Source organism: Rhamphochromis longiceps, linkage group LG18, assembly GCF_057381845.1.
Source record: "Rhamphochromis longiceps isolate RC_006_pf linkage group LG18, R_longiceps_female_GT1.1, whole genome shotgun sequence".
NCBI lineage: Eukaryota > Metazoa > Chordata > Actinopteri > Cichliformes > Cichlidae > Rhamphochromis > Rhamphochromis longiceps.
Genome location: NC_140574.1, coordinates 26,515,879 through 26,533,922, shown reverse-complemented (window position 1 = coordinate 26,533,922; position 18,044 = coordinate 26,515,879). Strand labels below are relative to the sequence as shown.

At 39.4% G+C, this 18,044-nt stretch overlaps 1 protein-coding gene across 1 annotated transcript in view; it reads left to right on the top strand.

The window, feature by feature from the left end:
• The window catches only part of slc1a7a (solute carrier family 1 member 7a), a 51,614-nt gene extending 36,690 nt beyond the window's left edge, over positions 1-14,924 (top strand). The window contains exons 9-11 of the mRNA XM_085388624.1: positions 7,634-7,768; positions 7,964-8,063; positions 12,758-14,924. Coding sequence (XP_085244750.1) covers positions 7,634-7,768; positions 7,964-8,063; positions 12,758-13,024 — 502 coding nt within the window. The 3' untranslated portion in view covers positions 13,025-14,924. The remainder of the gene's footprint in view (positions 1-7,633; positions 7,769-7,963; positions 8,064-12,757) is intronic.
• The last annotated feature ends 3,120 nt before the right edge of the window (positions 14,925-18,044 follow it).

The following is an 18,044-nucleotide window of genomic DNA, read 5'->3' as shown; positions in this document are numbered from 1 at the left end:
GAAAGGTAGAGTGTTAATTACTAAAGCTGAAGGGTTATCCCGATTAACATATGCTGCTCTCTCCTTACATCTGGATAAGAAAATTAGTAAAGATATTGACCGTATGCTCTTTAATTTTATATGGAAAAACCGTACGCATTATATTAGAAAAACTGTTGTGATGAATAAGTACGAATCAGGTGGGCTTAACGTCTTAGACTTTTCTACTTTAAATAACACTTTCAAAATTAATTGGGCTAAACATTTTCTTAAAAACCCAACCTCTATCTGGAACTTTATACCATATTATATTTTCTCTCGTTTTGGTGGCTTTAATTTTGTTTTAAATTGTAATTACAATGTTGAGAAACTCCCTGTAAAGCTTTCATCCTTCCATAAGCAGGTCCTCTTAGCGTGGACCCTCATTTATAAACACAACTTCTCACCTCACAAATATCTTATCTGGAACAACAGAGATATTTTATATAAAAATAAATCACTTTTCCTGGAAACTTGGATCCAAAATGGGATCCTGTTGGTGGCTCAGCTGGTTAATAGAGAGGGACAACTACTTACTTACAACGACTTTATTGCACTATATAATTTTCCAATCAGTGTTCAGGAATTCTCAATGGTGCTTGGTGCCATACCCTCAGGGACTTTAATGTTATATAAAAACACTGACAGCTCGATCTCTACCTCAGTCACTCTCTCTGGTCCAGCTGAGTCACCAATAGGAAAAATCTGCTTTTCACAGGAACTTGGTAATAGCAATAAAAGAATACGTAGTTTATTCCAAGAAGATATCGTCTCTCTCCCATATATAATATCTTATTGGAACCGATTTGTTCCAGATATCAAGTGGAAGACAGTCTGGATGGTCCCCCATAAATATTTGATTGTAAATAAGGTAAAAGAAGTCTCATTTAAAATTCTACATAAATGTTATCCAGCCAGTCACTACATGGTAAAATTTAAAAGGGACATAAATACTAATTGTACTTTCTGTGGGGATCATCCAGAAACTGTGACACATCTTTTTTGGTACTGTTCTTTTACACAGAGATTCTGGAAGGAATTTAGCGGGTTTGTTATTGTCCATATTTTAAGGGAGTTTTCTTTACGATGGGAAAATGTTTTATTCTGTTTCTTTAAGTTCCCCAAGAAGCATGATAAATGTTTTTTTATGATAAATTTGTTAATACTTTTAGCTAAATTTTATATCCATAAATGTAAGTTTACTAACAAAACACCATATTTCTGTCATTATTTTAAGGATGTGGAAATGTACATACAATCAATATCAGACTCCACCAACAAAAAGGCTCTCAAAACAATTTATGTATGTGAATTTTTGCGTGTATTCTTATAATTGTTACCTTTTTCTTTTACCCCTGGCTTTGTGTGTTCATGTTCTGTTGTTTTGTATACTTCATCTGTTCGTATGTTGTATACTCATTGTTTGTTAAATAAAGTTTATTTAAAAAAAAAAAAATTAAAAAAAAAAAAAAAAAAAAGATTGATCCGTCCAGCGCGCGACCTTCCTCTGAACCGGAACTTCCTGTTTCAGCCTTTGTTTGTATTTTGGCATGAGGAAGATGGCGGCGTGATCAGATTTGCCAAACGGGGGGCGGGATTGTGCCTTGTAGCCGTCCTTGACCGTAGTGTAGCAGTGGTCCAGTGTCCTTTCACCTCTGGTGGGGCAGGTGATGTGTTGATAAAAGTTCGGCGCTGCGCGTTTGAGGTTGGCGCTATTAAAGTCCCCCGTCACAATAAGCGCAGCGTCCCGGTGTTGTGTCTGGTGCTGTGTGAGTGCCTCATGCAGCTTGCATAAGGCGGTGACCGTGTCCGCTTGTGGTGGAATATAAACGGCACTTACAATGACCGATGTAAATTCCCGAGGTAGATAAAAAGGACGACACATGATGGACAGTAGTTCCAGATTTGGTGTGCAGGAGCGTGTGAGAGGAACAACGTTCGCACTGTTGCACCAGTTGTTGTTCACCATTAAACACACGCCGCCTCCCCTTGACTTCCCCGAGTCCCGTGTCCTGTCCATGCGGTGAACCGAGAAGAACTCGGCCGGCTGGATGGCGTGGTCCGGCACCGCTGGGTTCAGCCATGTCTCGGTGAAGCAGAGGAGATTGCAGTCCCGAATGTCTCTCTGGAACTTTATCCTGGCCCTGAGGTCGTCAAGCTTGTTCTCCAGTGACTGGACGTTGGCGAGCAGGATGCTAGGCAGAGGTGTGCGGTGTGCACGAGCTCTCAGCCTGTTCCTGACGCCGGCTCGCTTCCCTCTAGGCCGCCGCCGCTTCCCTTTGTTCTCCCTCGAGATCTCACTCGGCCAGCTCGGATCCGGAGTTAAAAACTTCGAATTGTGAGTACATTGTATACCAATAGAAACAAGAGTGTCACTGTCATACCTAATGTACCCAATGGTGATGATTTTGCCGATTTAGAAACGCTGAAAACTAACTTAAAAACAAAGACAAAGAAAAAGTGGTCGGAGCAGTCGTGACGGCAGCCGACCTCACCGGCGCCATCTTAACTTAATGTTATGAATTTAATGAATGCATTCTGTTAAAATAATTACACAGTGGCTCCTGTCCATCTGGAAACATTTTCTAAAATGTTTAGTAAGATAGTGGTTGTGTAATGGTTTGTGTAGCGGATAGTGGTTGTGGACAACAACGTAGAGTTTAAACACATTTGCCTATATGCACACTCCAAAATTATTGTTTCCGCTCATAAACACGAAGCAAAAAGTTGTAGGTAAAACACAAATGAAATATATAAAATCAGAGGTTTATTTATTAAAATATTCAATCATTAAGGAAAAAAGGTGACAAGTACATTTTGACATGATTCCATTAAATGTAACATTTTATATTGTATTTATCTTACAAAATTACACAAACTTTATGTGTAATCCAGCGTTTTGGACTTAAATAATTTTTTGAGTGTAGAATTCATTCCTTGGGGATCTGCTCTTTGCCTAGGACTAAAGGTCAGGATAGTTCAAACTACAGATCCTTTAATCAAAATTGAACCTTCATGAAGTCACAGTGGTAAAATTCAAATTCATTTGGAAATCTTGTCAGGCTCACCCCCAGATTTGTAGTACTTGCTAAGAAAAAAGGTGTTTTCATTAAACGCAGATAATTTATCTTCTTTCTGTCAGCTGGTGTGCAGATGTCTGTTAAAAGGTACTAAAATCCACCACTACAAAAACTTCATTAAACACTGATTTACTCAGATTTAATTTAAGTCGTATTTAAAAGAAATCTCAGAGAAATTATATTATTTTATTGTTAAATTATAGAGTTGCCACTTAATGCCTGAGAATTAACTCTGTAACTGGGAGCCTGGCACTGATTGGGAGGAATTATAGAGCTATTACAGAACCACTTACTTTATTTCTTGTCTTAGTATAATTCAAAGTCATGGTAAGAAGTTGAATCTCTCTTAATTTCTCTTAATAAAACGGAATTTTAAAAATATGTTACATTCAACAACGAGATATTTATATCTCAGCAGTCGGGGAGAAATTTATATGGGTTAAAAATGAACAGCAGGCATGTTTTTGGTGCTCTGTCTGCAACGTGAATAATAATGTCACACGTTCAGTTTAATTCTGAATTAATAAAAATATTGTGGGATTTACTAGATACACATATATGTAAATGTCACAAAGATTACGCCTCATGTGAGCTTCTTAGTCTGATCTGATTTCTGCTAAATCAGTCTGGAAGCCCTGGGGGAAAACAGACAGACAGAAAAAATATTGACAGGCCTCATCCTACCAACACCACAGCTCTGTAATATTCAGTCAAAAGTAAGCAAACCACCACCAACCCCTCCAGGCTCGGGCTAAGGGAAACGTCCTGTCCCTCCTCTGAATCGATGTCCTACTGTAATAATGTTAAGAGCAGACCTCTTCATGGCTGCAGTCTGTGCACACTCCCTCATAATCCCTTGGCAGTAAAACCCATATGACCTGTATTACTCAGCTCCCTTGTCACGGAGAATTATAATATTTTTTCCCCCTCTGCATCCTGTTCGCGCGGTTTGGCTACTGACCACGTAGCTGCTCCATCTGCATGCTAGCCCAACCTGAACCCCAACCTCTTGTTCTTTCCAGGAGAAAGCTGTCAAATTGCACTCAAAAGTCCAGAAGCTCAAAACCGTCACTGTCCCAAAATATTTTAATTCTTTCTCCACAGTAGTGGACAAGGCATCTGAAACTTTACATAACTAAAATATGTAGTTCTACAATTAAGATTGTTATATAATATATCATTTTGTTGGATTAGCAGTGCAGCAGCATTTAAATGGTTGCAGTAGAGACAGATTGTGCTATTTTTCATAGGTACAAACTGCAGATGAGACGCTGCTAAGCTTGTTTCTCTGTGAGCTGAAAAAAATGGGTGGTAGGAAAGATGCTCTCTGCGTATAAATAGTTTAAAAAGAGTAACTGATACTAGATACTAGATACTTTCTTACTGGGAGCATATACAGGCTTTAAAGAGAAGCTTGCGATCGTGACAAGAAGTCACGTACATGGGTTTCCAGAAAAGTTTTAAATTCTGATGCCGTTCCTTTGGGATCTTCAGATACTGTAAAAACTTTAACACGATTATTGTTTCAGTTTGTTTTCTATTGTTTGAACATACATAGTTTTTGTTAACTTCTTATTAGTTTCAGTTTTAAATTAAGTGTATTCAATTACTTTGTCAGAGGTAGGACTTCGCAAAATGTTCCAATAAAAACACAGAACTTTTTCAAGCACCTGAGTCACACATGTACCTACTACTACACATGTACCTGTGTTATCGACATCTAGCGTCTCAATAACAAAGTCCATCAATGCCTCATCAGACAAGTTGTATTAAAATTTAACAAACTACAAAAATACTAAAACATCCCTGTATTCTTATTATGCTTTGTTTTCTAAGATCACAAAATCGTATCAGTGTTAAGCTTTTAGCTGAGTCTTCTCTTTGCCACATTAGTTAATTTAAATGTTTTCACATCTAGCTTTAATTTAGTTTAGGTTAACTGTAATAACCTCGCTGTCTACACAGATGACTAATTAATATTGTGCTGAACACAGTCCAAACGATTCAGTAAACTACATCAGTGTCTGCTGTTTACAATCATAGTCAAGTGGCTAACAGACCTTTTCACTATCCCTACTAATTGATGTTATCTTGTTGCATCTCTGTTGTGGTCAGTGCTATCCTCTATGCTGTTGCATGCTGGGGCAGCAGGTTGAGGGTCACAGACACCAACAGACTAAATAAACTGATCCACAAGCTCATTAATGTTGTGGGGACGGAGCTGGACTTCGATAGGGTGGTGTCTGAGAGGCAGAAGTTGTCCAAGATAAAGACAATGTTGGATAATAAGTCCCACCCACTCCATGACGTGTTGGCTAGTCACAGAAGTGCATTCAGTGAGAGACTGAGATCACCAAAAAGCACCACTGAACGACACAGGAAATCATTCCTGCCCGTGGACATCTCCCTGTACAACTGCTCCATATAAAGCACTGTAAACACTGCAATAGTTACACCCTTTTTACACACACTCTTTTCTACTCTGGAATATTCTTGTCAATTTTCTTAATATTTATTTATAATCACCTCTGTTAATCCTTGATTTTTATAATTGAGTGATCTGTATATATTAGTGCTATTTCTTAAGTGTGTAAAATCTGTAACATAACGTTGCTATTTTTACCATTTCTTCTTGGAGCAACTGTAACCCACATAATTTCCTTAGGGATTAATAAAGTATTCTGATTCTGATTGTTTCAGGATGACCTGCCATTATCCAATCGCACATCTGCTTACCTGCATCTTTTGCTCGTTTCTCCTCCTCTTCGTTTCTCTTTTTTTCTAAACTGAGCACCTGATGGCTTTGAACTTTTCTTGTCCATCTTCCATTTTAATTTTGCACTCCAGTATGAACACCCATCCTCAGCCCGAGGATCACCACAACATTTCCCTAATAGACCTACACCTTAGTTCACAGATTCGCTTTGTCTGGGGTTTATTTTCTGGGATTTCGCACAACCCAGGAACAAATCATGAATACATAATGGGCTTGGATTTACAACATTATGAATGAAATGTGCTCTACTTGGAAGCAGCACGGCCCCCCTCCCCTTTCGACAGGTTGTGTGTGAGACTTTAAATCATGAAACTGTAAATTTTAAATTGTTATTGATCCCTTTACCCCGAGTCCTAAAGTGTTTACTAATTTTCTAACTCTTCTTATATTTAGTGTTTGTTTACTTGCACTGCTGTAACTGGAGCCTCGTCTCTCTATATGCTGGACTGTATGTAGCAGAGATGATAATAAGGTTTACTTTGACTTCAGCAGCAGGCGCACCGAGGGCTCTCGCGCTCACTTTTCAAATAGAATTTCAAAAAAACATTGTTGCAAATTATAAGTCTGTATCATAATGTCTGGTGTTTTCGTGTTTGTTGTTTTGTTTTTATTTTGTTTTATTTTGCGAGCTGGTTATTAGATGCTGCTCCAGCCAGCCAGTGAATCCCCCGCTCTCTCCTCCCTGTGCTGCAACTGCAAGCAGCAGGCGCACCCTGCAAAGGGAGGGCGACCTTACTCCCAGCAAATGGGCGATAGAAAGCCGATCGGTGCCTATGCCATTCCCAAAATGTGCTGGCTGATGTCGGGGCAGCATGAGCACGAGCAAAAAAATTTTTGCAGATGCCGCCCTGGGCAACCGCACATGTTGCCCATATCAAAAACCGCTACTGGCTACACTAATGTTTCTTAGTTTGGTTAGCAAGCTAAATCCATTAACGGATATCCTTGGATATCCTTGTGAACTGACTCATTTTGGAGGCAGCCTCAAGTGGCCATTTAGTAACTGTTGCTTTTCACACTTCTCCTCTGGCTTCATTTCTAAACCCCAGAGGATGTAACGTGACTGCTACAAATAATAGAAAAAATATTAACCTTTTTAGGGATCTAATTTAAAGTGAGTCAGTTAGAAGCAAAAAAAAGAAAAGAAAAGCTGGAGGTGGAGGCAGTTTTCTAAGAGCGTGGTTATGCTGTCTAGCAATGTGCTGGGATAGTTTTTCTGTTGCTTAGAAAAATCAAAAGCTAGAAAACTGGAGCCTATTTTTTTCTACTTCTGAAAACAAGGACCCAGTGTTCACAGAAATGTTTATGTCATGCCACTTTTCAGCATCTGTCATGCTAGAGTAGAAAATGAGCAAACACTGTTTAAGGGGAGTGATGCGTATTTAAATTATCTTACCATACACCAGCTTTGGATTAGTTCATGCCCTTCTTATAAGCTGATCGTGTGTATTTGTGGACAAAATATCAATCTGCTGAAACTGCTGCTGCCAAGTAAGTACGGATGAGTAATTGGAGCTATATTGCACTCTGCACTGAAGAAGAAGCAAAACAGTTATGCATGGCACATACAGTATGTATTAAAGTAATTCAGAATTATAGTTCTCCACGGTCCCTATGTTTGCTTTATTTTTCCATCCCTGCGGTTTCAGTGCTCACAAACAGATCTGCACCTTCATTTCAGGGAGGTCATATATAAGGACGTGTTCCTGTATATCCTTTGAAGATAAACGTACCCGACTTTCTCTCTCTGTTCTCTCAGCATCACTGCCACGGCCGCCAGCATCGGTGCAGCTGGAATCCCACAGGCTGGTCTTGTTACCATGGTGATCGTGCTGACCTCTGTGGGTTTGCCCACTGATGACATCACTCTCATCATTGCTGTCGACTGGGCTTTGTAAGTAAAGGTTAATTTTTTTCTCTAACAGCAATCATCATAGCTAAAAACCAGTAACTCTTAGCTTCTTGCACAGAGGTTGAAAAAAGCAACAATCAGCAAAATATCAGGAATACACACTAACTTGTTATAGGGTGTATAAACCACGGTCTTCATCAGTCTTCACTGCGAATAACTTTTGACCTTGTCGTGTAGGGATCGATTCAGGACCATGGTCAATGTGATGGGCGACGCTCTGGCCACAGGAATCATGGCTCATATCTGCAGGAAGGATTTTGTGAAAGAGGGAGAACAGGTGAGAACATCTAAGGTTAGATCAGCGGACCTCGATGCTGCAAGCAATCCCCGCATTGTTTTCTCAAGGTCTTCCTGACCTAACTATAGTAGCATTTGTCTTCCTCTGAAAGACAGACAGAAAACCGAATGTGGCAATATTTCCTTTTCCGTACACTCCAAACTCCAAAACGAGTACAACAGATTTACCCTTTATTTACTTTCTTGATGAAAGTATGAAAGTAAAAACTAGATATTATTCTCATGCGGTTAAGTATTCTCCCTGGATAGCTTTTCTTAGCAGAAAGATTGGAAGCAGAGGAATAGGAACTGCAAAACCACAAAAACAAAACACAACTTTTATTTGTGATTGGCCACCAATTTCCACTTCCTCAAATTCTGTTCGATAATCAAGGCTAAGTAAATCACAGCTCTAGTAAAAAGAGCGCCAAGAGAGAGATATGACTCAGCTTATATATTAGCAGTGTATTAACATTATGAACAAATCATTTATAATGGATAAAAACATGTTAGATAACCACAGCATTTTACTATAATAATAGGCTAAAATGTACTTACTGTATCTGCCATCACTAAAGGGAGCCAACCGGGGATTATTATTAGTCTGCACATTATTATTCTGATAATGGTGGGCAGCAAAACAAGCAGCAAGAAAGTAGATTTGATGCTTATAGCCAATTCTGTCATAGCTGTCAATGCATTAACTCTAGCAGAGAGTATATGCAGTAATGACTAGCTATTCACAGATTACTGTGCAAACATCTTGAGCTGCCCCTTTTTATCTTGGTAGGAAAATGGAAAAAAAGCATTTACAAAAACAGATCGAAATACAGTATATGAAGAAAAGGCGGAGTTTTTATACTTCTAATGAGCTTAAGAGTCAATATTTGGTATGATCACCTTTCATCTTCAGCACAGCCTGAACTCTCTTAGGCAAGCTTTCTTTAAGTAGTCTTCACTAATAGTTCTCTGGGCCTGGAGGACATTCAAAACTCTTCTTTGGATGTTTCTGCCTTTTGTTTGGTTCTTTGTCTGGATGATCCCACGCTGCTTCAATAATGTTGAGGTCTGGCCTCAGGGGAGGCCAATCCATAACTGATAGTGTGCTATTGTGTGTTTTTGCATCCATCTCACTCTGTCCCTAGCATCTTGTTTTGTCACACCAGCCCTCTGCCTGTCCTCCTTCAATACACTGATCAATATCCTTTTCAATATCCTTTGTCCAATGTTGGTGCAATTTATTCAGAAACTGAAGAAATACAAAATGTCCATCAACCACTCTGAGTCTGGAGCTCCATGCTCTTGCCTGATGGGTTGTGGATGATCATGAGAAAGGTGGTTTATCAGTACAGAACTACATGAATGAACTAATGATCTGAAGGCAGCTGGGACCACAGTCACCAGCAACACCATTGGTGCTAATGGAGTGCAGTCTTGCAGTGCCCACAAGGCAGAGATGGCGACTTGCACTCGCAACACTTCAGACTTGACTTAGACTCAAGGTTTGGGACTCAAGTCTTGAAAACCATTTTTTATCCATGTAAAAGGGTAAAATTAAGATGTAAATAAGGGACAGACCACAGCCCTGAATTGCACATTGTTTCATGAGACGGTGCATTTTTCTCTGTTAGTTAAGGAAATGTTCTGAATATGCTAATAATTTGTGAATTTTTGTTTTTAAATTAATCGGCTGCGAGGACTCTAAATGTCATAAAGATTTTTACACAACCCTTTCCAAAGGTTGCATAGTACAGTAAATGCACAGTAAAATAAATGAAATGTTTCTTAAATCTTTGTTGTCCATACATATAGTAAGATATTAGAGACGTCCAGACACTTTTCTTTCCAAGCTCTTTAGACCACCATGACCTGGATGACTGAGAACCTTCACAGACAAAAGATATTAAAGTGTTTTTTTCAAACAACACTCGAGGAGAGATAGCAGTAACAAAGCGACAAAGACTGTTACCGGTAATAAGTCAGTCACTTAGTGAGGTGAAGAGATGCCTATGAATCAGAAAGTTGAGCTACAAACTAGGTTAGTTAACATCCTGCATCCGGTTGTAACAAGCAATAAAGTTTAAAGTGTAAATTTATCGACTTCAACTGAGCAGTTTTTCACTTTGCTTTACTTGTGTCTATTCTTTTTAACTGCAACAGCCCTCTTGAGTGAGTACGCTCTCATCACTTTAAATGCTGTGGTGCATCAACACAGCACATATAACACATAACAAATTGTTATAGTGGGACTAGTTGGTGTTTATCTGACAATAGAACGTCACTTTCATCCATTATACACTTGAGACTTGCCCCTCAAAGACTTGTGCACCTCTCTGCCACAAGGTCCCGCTGCTCAAGAAGGCACATGCACACTTCTGTCTTTAATTTTCCAGTGAACATCTGAATGGTCAGATCAAACCAAAACCGAGCTCTTTGGCATCAACTCACCAATCATGTTTGGAGGAAAAGAAATGCTGAGCATGACCCAAAGAACGCCATCTTCACAGTCAAGCACAGAGGTGGAAACATTATGCTTTACGGCTGTTTTTCTGCTGAGAGTATAAGACGGCTACACCACAGTGAGGGGCCAGTACCAGAAAATATTGGACAAGAACCTCTAACGCTGGGTCATGGATGGGTTTATTGCCCACCCTCCCACTCTTCATCCTCTTCATAGCTGCCCTTGCTTCCTCCGTACTAATCCTCTGCGCTAACTGTCCTCCATGTGCCTTCCTCTATCTTTCATTTTCTTCATTTATCACCTTCTCAATGTACTCCTTCCATCTTCTCAACACACTTTTCACTCATTAGTAAATATCCAGCTCTGTCCTTAATCACCCTAACCTGCAACACATCTTTTCCAGCACAATCTCTCCATCTAGCCAATCGATACAAGTCCTTTTCTCCTTAGTCCAGCCTCACATAAAAATCCCTATAAGCCTTTTTCTTTGCATTTGCCATCTGTGTTTGCCACACGCCAGCCTCCCAGTACTCCTGTCTACTTCGTCTCCCCGACTAACCAACTTTCTTTGCTAATGTCTTTCTTTAAATATCTCATTTTACTTTGTCATTCTACGAGCATGCCTCTTTTTCTATAGTTCCTAATCTCACCTGCACACAGCAGCAAATATAAATGGGAACGTTTACAATATGGTAGTAAGACCTGCTATTATGTATGCTTTGGAGACGCTGGCACAAAAAACTAAAACGCAGTAGGCTGATCTGGAACACTGGAGATGAAGATGTTAGTATCTTTCATTTGTAGGGACCAGAATGCACAGGATTCCAGTCCACACTTAAACGATACATGAGTCTGTGTTAAGTAGCTTAATAAATAAAAGACATCCATTGAAAATAGTCAGCTATAAGGACTGGATTGAAAAGGAGTGAAAAAACAGTCAAAGAAGACTTTCAAAAAGCCTGAAGAACAAAATAAAAAGAAATGAGGGGTGGCTCAAAACTTTTGCACATACTGTATGCACCTTTTAGGATCTGTGGTCAAGATAAAGAGTACATTGTTCATAATTTTAAAGGGTTAAATCCCTGGCTCTTCCAAGATCCTGGACCCTAAACTGCCCAGGATATATCAGCTGTTGTGTGAGAATGAATAAATTTGACTTAGCAGGAAGAAACCTCCGGCAGAACCAGAGTCAGAGGGGGCGGTCATCTGTCATGACCAGGTGCACCGTAAAAAAATTTTTTCTAAAAAAACAGTGATATTCCAGCAGCTGGGGCGCCAAAATAATACCAGAAAATACCAGAAAATAACTTTATTTTCAGTAATGATAATACATTTTGTTGCCCTAATTTTACATGGGATTTTGCCTTTTTCAAGTGCTTTTAAACATTAAATTAGGAACAATTTAATGTGATTAAACAATGAAATTACTTATAAAAAAGGTCAATGAATGCGGCAATATGAATAATAATACTTAAATGTACAGAAATATACAGTTAGCAGTTGGTTTAAATAACAATGGATTGCATTCATATGGCGCTTTATGAGACCCTCAAAGCGCTTTACAATTCCACTTTATAATTCCCCTCTGACCATCACCAGTAGGTGAAGTGCCTTGCCCAAGGACACAACGACCGAGAGCGTCCGGCAACCTTCTAATTACAAGGCGAACTGCCAACTCTTGAGCCACGATCGCCCTAAATAACAATAATGATAATAATTATTTAATGTAGAAAAAGTTTATACGAATCATTTTATATATTTTTCCATAGCATTACATTTGAATTTAACAGTTCAATCTTTCAAATAACGGACAAATATTTGTGAAATTATGATGCATTTGTGAAAGTATTTTAACAATCTAAATATGCACATGTACAGACAAATACATTTAAAAAACAAGAAAATTATGTTTTATTACATTACAGTGATTTTACGTTAATTTACATTTGACATGTAAAATCACAGTCTATTTATGTGAATTTAATGATATTCTGGAAGAACAGTACAAAACTGTAAAATACACAGTAAAATACTTTTATATTAAGATTTTTTTTTTACAGTGTGGGGATGAGGGGAGCTGAATAAGGCCAATAAGACCATAAAATCCTTTCCTGTTGCATAAAAACTCAGTTCATTCACAATTTTAATTTGCTGTTTATTTTTAGTTCTTGTGGGTGTTGCCTGTTTATTAAGTGATTCTGACACTTCTTTTTGTTCATTCTCATGTCCATTAGGTGCCTCTTATATGTGAGACCAAACCCATGATAAGCATCCAGCAGATGATGAACTACCAGAACCAGAAGAACGGCTGCTACCAGCCGCCTCCACCGGGCAGCAAGCAGGACCACCTTTCCCCTGACGTGGCTCGCCTGATCCAGCTGGAGGAGGGGATTCGACCTGTAGAGAAGAAGAAGCACGCTCACGCCTCTCACCACAAGAGAGAACACAGGGACAAGGACCACTGTTCCATTGACATGAACGGGCTGGAGACTAATGTGTAAAAAACGTTTGCTCTGTCAGAGTCTACCGGTACATCCATGACTGCAGGACCAGCAGGACAGGACGAAGCATTAAAGAGCCGAGGTGACCGAGTTCACATGCTTATCCCCTCGAGTGAGAGCAGCCATGAGTAGATGTATGCATGGAGGGAAAAAAGACTTTTTTTTCCTACATAACCCAAATGATGATCCACATTTGATTGTTTGTGTGTGTACATATTTATCATATATATACATATATTGGGTAGCAGCAGTGGCCGTGTGCTACTCTGAAGGACCTTTTAAATCAAGAACAGACCCTGTGTGAGGACTGACTGTGATCAGCAGTCTTAAAGGACTGCATATGGAGAACACAACCAACTTATATCCAATGTAATTTAAAGGCACCTTTTCCTCCGTGGACTGCAGACAAAAAACAAACGGACATCAACTTATGTCTCTTTTTATGCTTTCTGATCTGGTTTGTATTTAGCATAATATTGGTTTTCTTTTTCTTTTTTTACATTTCTCTCTTCTTTTTGTTGACTATTGCGTTATTTATGATAAATCAGGGCAAAAAGTTCCCCATTTGGTACATTTTTCAGCACAAAAAGACACAGCGGAACAAAATAAAACTGTTCTGCTATAGCTATTAGACAAACGATAAATGCATGAGTTAAGTCCATATTTTAGAAATATAAAGCTCAACCACAGAAGGCGTTTGATTGTGACGGGTGATTTGGGGTTATGGGATATCAGGGGACTGTTGGTGGGCTTTCTAGTTCCGTGTACTGCAATCGGGCTCGTTCCCAGTGGGCGGTGGATTCTGGCAACTTTGTGAATGATTCTGTTCATAATTTTATTATCAAAATTTCTAGACCCACCTGAGGGTGTCAGGTTTGGTGGTTTGGTTTTTATAGAAAATCACAGATGACCTGGTTTTGATGGCTTCCTCGAGCCTTGACCTGCAGCATGCACTAGGGCAGGTCACAGCTGAGTGTGAAAAAAATGAGCACCTACTGGTCTGAGGCCATGACGCACGAGCTTGCCAGATGGATTGATGCTGCATTAGCAGTGATGCAAAACATGTGATAGTCTAGTGTGGTGAAGAGAGGGCTAAGTGTTAAAGTAAAGCTGTTGATCAACTGGTTGGTCTATGCTCCTACAGTCAACTATCGTCACAGGCTTTGAGTGGAGACCAAAAGAATGAGATTGTGAATACAAGTTGTGGAAACGAGCTTCCTCCAGTGAACTTGTTCATTCAGTAGAGGCTCACAGTAGAGCCAGTGCTCCTCTGCACTGAAACCCCCCCCCCACCTCCACCACCATTTCTATTTGAAAGTTTAAGAAAAAACACAAAAAACCACTGTGATTCTTTTACCTTTCCCATATTTTCTTAGAAACAACTTTCCTTACACTGCTCTTCTCTGCCTTGTTGTCCTTAGCCTAAGTGGGTCCTCTGCCTCATACCTCCAGTGGTGTGTGTTCAAGGCAGAACGGTGATGGAAATCGCACTGAAAACAAAGACGAGTGTTTGTCCTTGTGTTGAAGTCACGCCACTTTATCTTTGCACCCCACTTTATTATTCCCTCTTTGCCTTAAACAACCAAAGGAGAAGCAACCGGGACCGGCGCGATGCTGATGTGCGCTCAGACAGCCGAGACAAATCAACACAAGTTATCAGCTCATACTCTAATGAACTTTCCATGTGATATATGCTGTACATGTAGGTATTTAAAGTTTAAGGAAAATGTAGATTTTACTATCATATCAATATGTCGCAAAGGCTGCCATTCTGTATATGTTTTAAAGAAACATTTCACTGTAGTCCACTATTTATGAAAATGTACCAACTCTGTAAAATGGAAAAGAAATGGGAAAATATATCCAAAAATATAGACAGACAGCACTGCCTGATTTATTTGTTGACAAATACAGATGTGAGGTATTTTGGATTTTATCAATAGGACCACTAAAAAACCATTCAAGGACTGAAAACTGCAAGTAAAAATTATTTTACTGCAGTAGCCTGGGTTCATCTGGAGCCCCAGGCCATTATCTTCATCTCATGCCCCCTCTTTCTACCCAAAATCCCATCTGTCGTTTATTGACACCACCAAATAAAACCCTGCAAAGCCCAAAAATGGACTTAAAAATGAAGCATTGTTTCATAAAAGTAGACAATGTAGTCAACAAATGTCCTACACATGTGTGAAAGAATCCTATATAAGTCTCCACGAACTATTCAGTTTTATCCTGTGAAGAAATAGTATGATGAGATCGGTCTCTTCTAGGCTGAGAATAACCAAGGACTCACCGAATGGCTGTTGAGTATGAATATGATGTAAATCATGTGCTAAGACCTTCATAGTAGCTGTAAACTATTTTCAAACTGACCTGTCGAATAAGGATAGACTGGGCCTTCATTTATCACACTGACAAAAACTAAGAGAGGAAAACTGGGTTTTGTGCGCGTGCACAAATTTGACAGGAAGTTTTCATCAAACTTCTTCCGCTCCTTGAAATTTAATGCTCTTAAATTAACGAAAGTCCTGCTATTTCAGAGATGAGTTTGGACGTCTGTGATGTTCAACAGGAATATTCTCGCCTTGTTTTTTTGTTTGTTTGGTTTTTTTCAATGTCTGCCCTTGTCAGTGGGAAATTAAATCCTTGCTATTATAAGAATAACACTCACATACATCATTAATTTATCACTATTTACATGTTAAATATAGGTGAAATATGTATACTTTTTTTCTTAGAGTTTCCTAACTTACACTCAAAAAGTATTATACATGTCGTTGAAGGATAAATTGTGTTGTAAAAGTGACGATTCTTTTACAATTTGCTCTAATTGGGAGTAACTTTATAAACGTGTCTTATCGCACGCGAAAAGTACTTTGCTAAGTGTAATTTGTGGAAGCTTGAAAAATACTGAACCTGCTTCAGCATTAAAGCAGCAACATTAAAAGAAGAACTTATAGGAGGCCTTTGATCTCATTCATGACAAACTGGGTTTATTGAGATTCAACTAAAATCTTCATATTGATGTGCACCAAGGCTCTCAAGTGACTGTCAAGCATAGCGTTTTTAGGCCTTTAATACACTAAAGAATTAATTATCTGTAGCACAGGATTTGCAAAACAGAGTTTAAGCTATACATTGAATGTTTGAAACTGAGTGCGGTATCCTTGCATACAAGCAGAGGAAAATGACATAAATTTCACTGCATGAAATATGCGGAAAAAATGTACTTCAGCTTATTATTTCAAATAATTGGGAGAAACATTTAAATTCCTTTGCCAATTTGTACAGAATCCAAAATGTTTTCTCTGAAGAGGGCTCTTCACATTTTTGCCGTGATGACACCAGACACTTCAGTACCAAAAGAGGCGAGCTGACCCTCAGAGTTTTAAATGAGACAGGTGTCACCCCCGAGGTTCTAGTCATTGGCACCTGCTCAGGAAACCACAGCTCCCAAATTTTAGGAATTGATGACAATGTGGTAAAAATGTGGAGGTGTAGTCATGATTTAAAGCGGGATGGCGGGTTGATGGTCTGGCCTCTTCATTTAGTGAGTAATTAAATAAATGAGTGGATTCATGCAAAATAACATCGAGTTTGTTTTTAATATGCTGCAGTTTGACGTCGTTTATTCCACTGAGAAAGGAAAATCATCCCTGCACAGTCTCCACATGTCCACGGGGCAACAGGGGAGATGAAAAATGGAGACAACATGGAGTTAGAAAAACTGTAGCTACTCTATGTCCCACTTCAGGCTGGTTCTAAAAGAGAGCCACTGCTCAGACTCCCATGTTAAAATGTCCTTCTTTACAACATTAAAACACTAATTTTTATAGCCTGACACAAAATATTGTTTTGGCCTTAGTGTCCTCTTGAGTGGGGTGATTTGTTTTTAACCTATCCACCTGGATATCTGAGTGTGGGGTGTCGTTGAATTGACTGACCGCAGTCTTCTAGGCCTCATCCACTATACTGGAGCTCTTCACTGTGTGTGTCTGTGCTGTTATGGCCTTTTGGAACATATTTAATGGTTATGACTTACTGTGTGGTACAGACCAACCAAGAAGGTTGTGCTTCAGTAGTCTGTTAGTCGGTACTAATTAGCCGATATTTGTCTCTGTGCACTTCACCCGTACAGTTTGCATTAGCATTCCACCTTCACAACTGGTTCCAAAAGAAACCTCAACATGGCAGCAGCCAAAGTTCTAAATTTGAACCTTCAAGAGAGTCTAAAATTCATTTGTGATGTCAATGATGCGGCTACAACCATCTTTTATGTAGTCAGAACTTCAAACAGCCACGTGTCAATCAAGAGGGGGGGGGGGGGGGGGGGGTCTTCAGGATGTAGATTAAGCATAAAGTGAATAGCTTGTCTAACTGACCACTAAAATGTAATTTCACTTGCTACTCTGCTGATTTGAAGAAAATGCTCTGAGCACGAGCAACAGGAGCAGCCTTGGAGCAACGCTCGGTGCTAAAGCAGCATCACCAAGGCAACCTTGCAGAGCAAATTACACGAATTGTGTGCAAATGCCAAACGAACGATCAGGAGAGATGGACTGAAAGGGCAGTGATCAGGATGCATAAGTATATTTAACAGAGCTTTATCACACGTGGCTCCATAAATACTTAAGTAGTAATCAAATCTGGATACAATCGTCCATAATAATGCATTTAACTTTTTTTTTTTTAAGCTTTAATTTTAAGAAAAAAATAGTGCATTAACTGATCAAGAATTATAACCTGTATAAAAAGAAGTAATGAACTGGAGACCAGAAGGCTTAGGATACCACGGAAAACAAGTAAAATGGATCAATTATTTCCTTACTGAAGGAAAAAAGCCTTAACTTCTTCAGCTAACATCATCCTGCTTTCACTCTCCACCTAAAGACCCATTAACCCACTGCTATCGGTCAGTGAGACAGGACAGGAGGGGCTACGCAGCTTGTGCAGCAGCTGAACGATTTGGCGAGTCAGCCACCTGGCAGAGAGGCAGTGTCGGGTGGGGCGGGGGGCTAAA